This window comes from Triticum dicoccoides, chromosome 2B (assembly GCF_002162155.2).
Source record: "Triticum dicoccoides isolate Atlit2015 ecotype Zavitan chromosome 2B, WEW_v2.0, whole genome shotgun sequence".
Classification (NCBI taxonomy): domain Eukaryota; kingdom Viridiplantae; phylum Streptophyta; class Magnoliopsida; order Poales; family Poaceae; genus Triticum; species Triticum dicoccoides.
In genome coordinates, this window is record NC_041383.1 from 89741641 (window position 1) to 89745131 (window position 3491).

At 54.8% G+C, this 3491-nt stretch overlaps 1 protein-coding gene across 1 annotated transcript; it reads right to left on the bottom strand.

The window, feature by feature from the left end:
- Positions 1 to 702: 702 nt before the first annotated feature.
- Positions 703 to 1962, bottom strand: LOC119367232. The gene is made up of 2 exons (XM_037632805.1): positions 1645 to 1962; positions 703 to 1340 (listed from the first exon to the last, which is right to left on the bottom strand). The coding sequence occupies exons 1-2, from the start codon at positions 1723 to 1725 to the stop codon at positions 1023 to 1025; spliced, it is 399 nt and encodes a 132-aa protein (XP_037488702.1). The 5' UTR covers positions 1726 to 1962; the 3' UTR covers positions 703 to 1022.
- Between the last annotated feature and the right edge of the window lie 1529 nt (positions 1963 to 3491).

Sequence of the window (3491 nt, forward strand, 5' to 3'; positions counted from 1 at the left end):
TCTCCCTCTAGTCAGCGCCGCCCGTCGCGCGCGGCAGTCCTCCGACGAACAGCGTCCGGCCGCCCACTGCCGCTCGGCGCCCGCAAGGTGTTCGATAAAACGCCCGCAATGTATGTATTGCTTCCAACTTCACATTTTTACATGAATTTGGTGCATGTTGTTTGTATTTATTAGAGCCTAGTTTTGAACATTGTAGATGAGTTCGTCATATGATTCTTTCGAAGAAGAATTTGATATGGAAGAGGAGGAGGATCTTGCAATGATCCTAGCTATGCACATCTCGTGCGAGTGCGGCGGAGAGCTGAAAGGGTGGCCCGTTTTGTTGCCTCATATCATGCAATTCGACGTCCGGCAGCGCATGATAATCTTCAGAAGGATCTCATTGAAGAGTGGTGGGCTTGGAATGGCCGCCAAAAAGCATTATGATTTGTGCGTTTGATGTTGTATTGTTGAACTATTTGTTGTATTGATAAAAGATACTATTTGTTCGAGTCGTAATAATAAATTAAACTATTTATTGTTGATTTATTTTGTTTGTGTTTGAACTTCTTGCTTCTGTTTGGAGTTTATATGTTGTTTGTGCGAGAGCGCGCGCTGCATTTTAACGCGCCTGCTGAAACTATGCGCGCGCTGTATTTTACCACGGCTGCTGGAGCCAGCGTTGCGCGCCGCGTCAGACCAGACGATCGGCGCACTGCAAACTGGTTTTTAGCTCGCCGCGCGTTGGGCGGTTGTTGGATATGCTCTTAGGAGGTGTTGTATTCTCTCTGCCCTGCTGATAGCAAAGATGGCAATGTAAGTATGTAACCTGATGCGGTAATCCACGTCGCGCCAATCAATCAGATGGCCAGCAGCGGTTCTTGACTTCTAGCCAAGCGAAGAAGCGACACTGAAGGGGTGCTCGAGACTGCCACGTGAACGCGGCCGTGGCCGACAACTCCAACGCCATGAACTTGGCGCGTACGCGGATCGACGCCGTGAATTTGCCATCCTCCATCATAACTGTTTTTCTCTCTCGTTCTCTATGCGCAGGCGAGGTCGCCGGAGCCGGAGGAGCAGGACGCCGACGAGGAGGAGGTGGCAGTGTCGTCCCCGGCGCAGGACCTGGCGCAGCTGGGGATGTAGTCGCGGAGCATCTCCGCGACGTCGTGGTAGGGGCGGAGCGCGAGCAGCGCGCGCGCTCGGAGCTCCAGCGCGGCCTCCATGCGCGGCGACATCTCCAGCACCGAGCCGACCAGCCCGAGCGCGGCCGCCGCGGCAGAGTCATCCCCGCCGTCGTCGTCCCGCGCCGCCGCGGCCGCCAGAGCCGCCCGCGCCTCGCCGATGTACCCGTTGATCACCTGCCGCGCACAACCGCGATGGAAACAAGCAGCCATCAGATCCGGGCGCCAAGGTCAGAGAATTCAAGTTCTCCCCTCACTCCCTCAAACCGCCGTCAAGATTCGGAGGAAAGAAAGACCGAGGAAAGAAAGATTCGACGGAACAAAACAAGAATTGAAGGATCGTCAATGGAGAATGGACGAGACGCGATGACGCATGGCATGCACCGCGCCGTTTAGATGACAGCAGCAGGCAGAGGCCAACGCCCGGAGTATGACCCCTCCGCAAAGTCCAAATCGCCCCATCCATATCCGCCGGACCAACCTTTCTGTTGCCGCGGCGCCATTTGCTGCTGCTGCTACCGCCGGCCCTCCTCGGCTCCGGAGCGGGAGACGACACCGCCATGGCATCAACCAGAGGAGCAGGCCAGGAGGAAGAGAGAGTAAGAGAGAGAGAGAGCCGGCGAATATATATGGGGAGATGGATTGGGAGGGAGGGAGGAATCCTGTGACTTCGCTGCGCCCCGGAAATGGAGCTGAATATATACGGGAGAGAGATAGAGATTGCCAGCTGCGTGGAGGCATCTTGTCTACTCCCCCGCGGCGGCCTGGTCGGCGCGGTGCTGGAGATGTCGCAGCCCAACATACACCGAACTGAACCTCAGCCCCGACCCCTTTTCGTTAACGGAACAACGTCGTCGACAACAGTTTGATTAGCGGACACTCCAGCAGCTGCGGTCAGCGTCGTAATCATCACACGCCAACGGAAAAATAAACCTCAGGAGCCATGCGTGATGCGTCCGTTACATGGTGACCATTACGCGCGCAGCACGTTCTTTTCATTGTCTAATTAGGACCGGCACACCTAATGGGGTTGCCACTTATGCGGCTTACCTTACCGGAGTCAATCTGCGCTGAATTATCATCACTAATGGTTACATGATGGACGGATGGTTGGATAGGGTTTTTAGCTGTGCGATCACTGTGTGAGTGTATGTGCGGGGTTGATGGAATCATCAACGGCCGGTCGGTCCGTGTCGCCGGGGAGGCGGGCACGCCGTGCGGGCGGACACCATCGGATGCTCTGGCCTGTCTTCGCACGCTACAGTGAACGTGCTTGGACAGTAACCAAGAGTACCACTAGCTAGCACTGTTTCGACAGTTTTTTCAACTTGCGTGGCTTGTTCATTGGGTCACTAGGTCAACCGCGCTGACATGTGGCCGTATCTCGGTTCCTACGTGCTGACTTTTCTTCTCTGTAACGTGACATTATTTCCAATATATTTTTGTTGCAGTACGTCAAGTCTGAAAAACACCCCCTTTGGTGGCGTTTGGAGTAAACCCGGGCATGGGCAGCCCGGCCCGACGACCCGGCCCGAGCCCGGCCCGAAAAAACCGGGCCGGGCCGGGCCGGGCTTGACATTCGGGCCGGGCTCGGGCTTTGTTTTGCAGCCCGAAAGATAGTTCGGGCCGGGCTCGGGCTTCACTTTTCCTGTATTTCGGGCCGGGCTTTCGGGCTTCGGGCCGGGCTTGCACGTGCGCGTACTAGAAAATAGCATTCGGGCCGAGCTTTCGGGTTTCGGGCTTGACTTCGGGCCGGGCTCGGGCTTGAAAATATGGAGTATTTCGGGCTTCGGGCCGGGCTCGGGCTTGAGAAATGAAGGTCGGGCTTTTACAAGCCCGGCCCGAAACCCGGCCCGGCCCGACGTTTGCCCAGGTTTAGTTTAGAGTGTTGACAAAAAACTACCACATTAGGGATTGTTGTTCCCACTGAAATACCACATTTAAAAAAGTGACTGATAACTAAAAAAAAGTTAATTTTATGACTAAAAACTATCAGTTCCGGAATAAAGCCAGTTTAGACGATTTAAATGTGTCTATGACATACGGGGACGTCTGTCAGGGATGACATGGCAGAAAAGTCAACTTCTTTTATTTTTTACTGTTATGACGGGTGGGGCCCACACACCAACATCACCTTCTTCTTCCTCCTCATCTCTCTCTCTCTTTGAAATTTTAGCAAACACCTTATGTGCACCTCTGCCCGCGACGAAAAACTTGCCGGACCTCCCTCTCTCCGCCGGCAAGCTCCTCAGCCCCGTCGCCCCTGCCATCTCTCTTTTCCCTTCCTCCCTGCCTTCACTTCTCACGTGCATGAGCTCGCCCTGCCAT

What these genes read in the sequence shown, in the direction of transcription:
- LOC119367232 (XM_037632805.1), bottom strand. Translation starts at nt 1,725, where the DNA reads ATGGCGGTGTCGTCTCCCGCTCCGGAGCCGAGGAGGGCCGGCGGTAGC. An exon ending in GGCGCCGCGGCAACAGAAAG is followed by an intron (nt 1,341 to 1,644) that starts GTTGGTCCGGCG and finishes TGTGCGCGGCAG; the next exon opens with GTGATCAACGGGTACATCGG.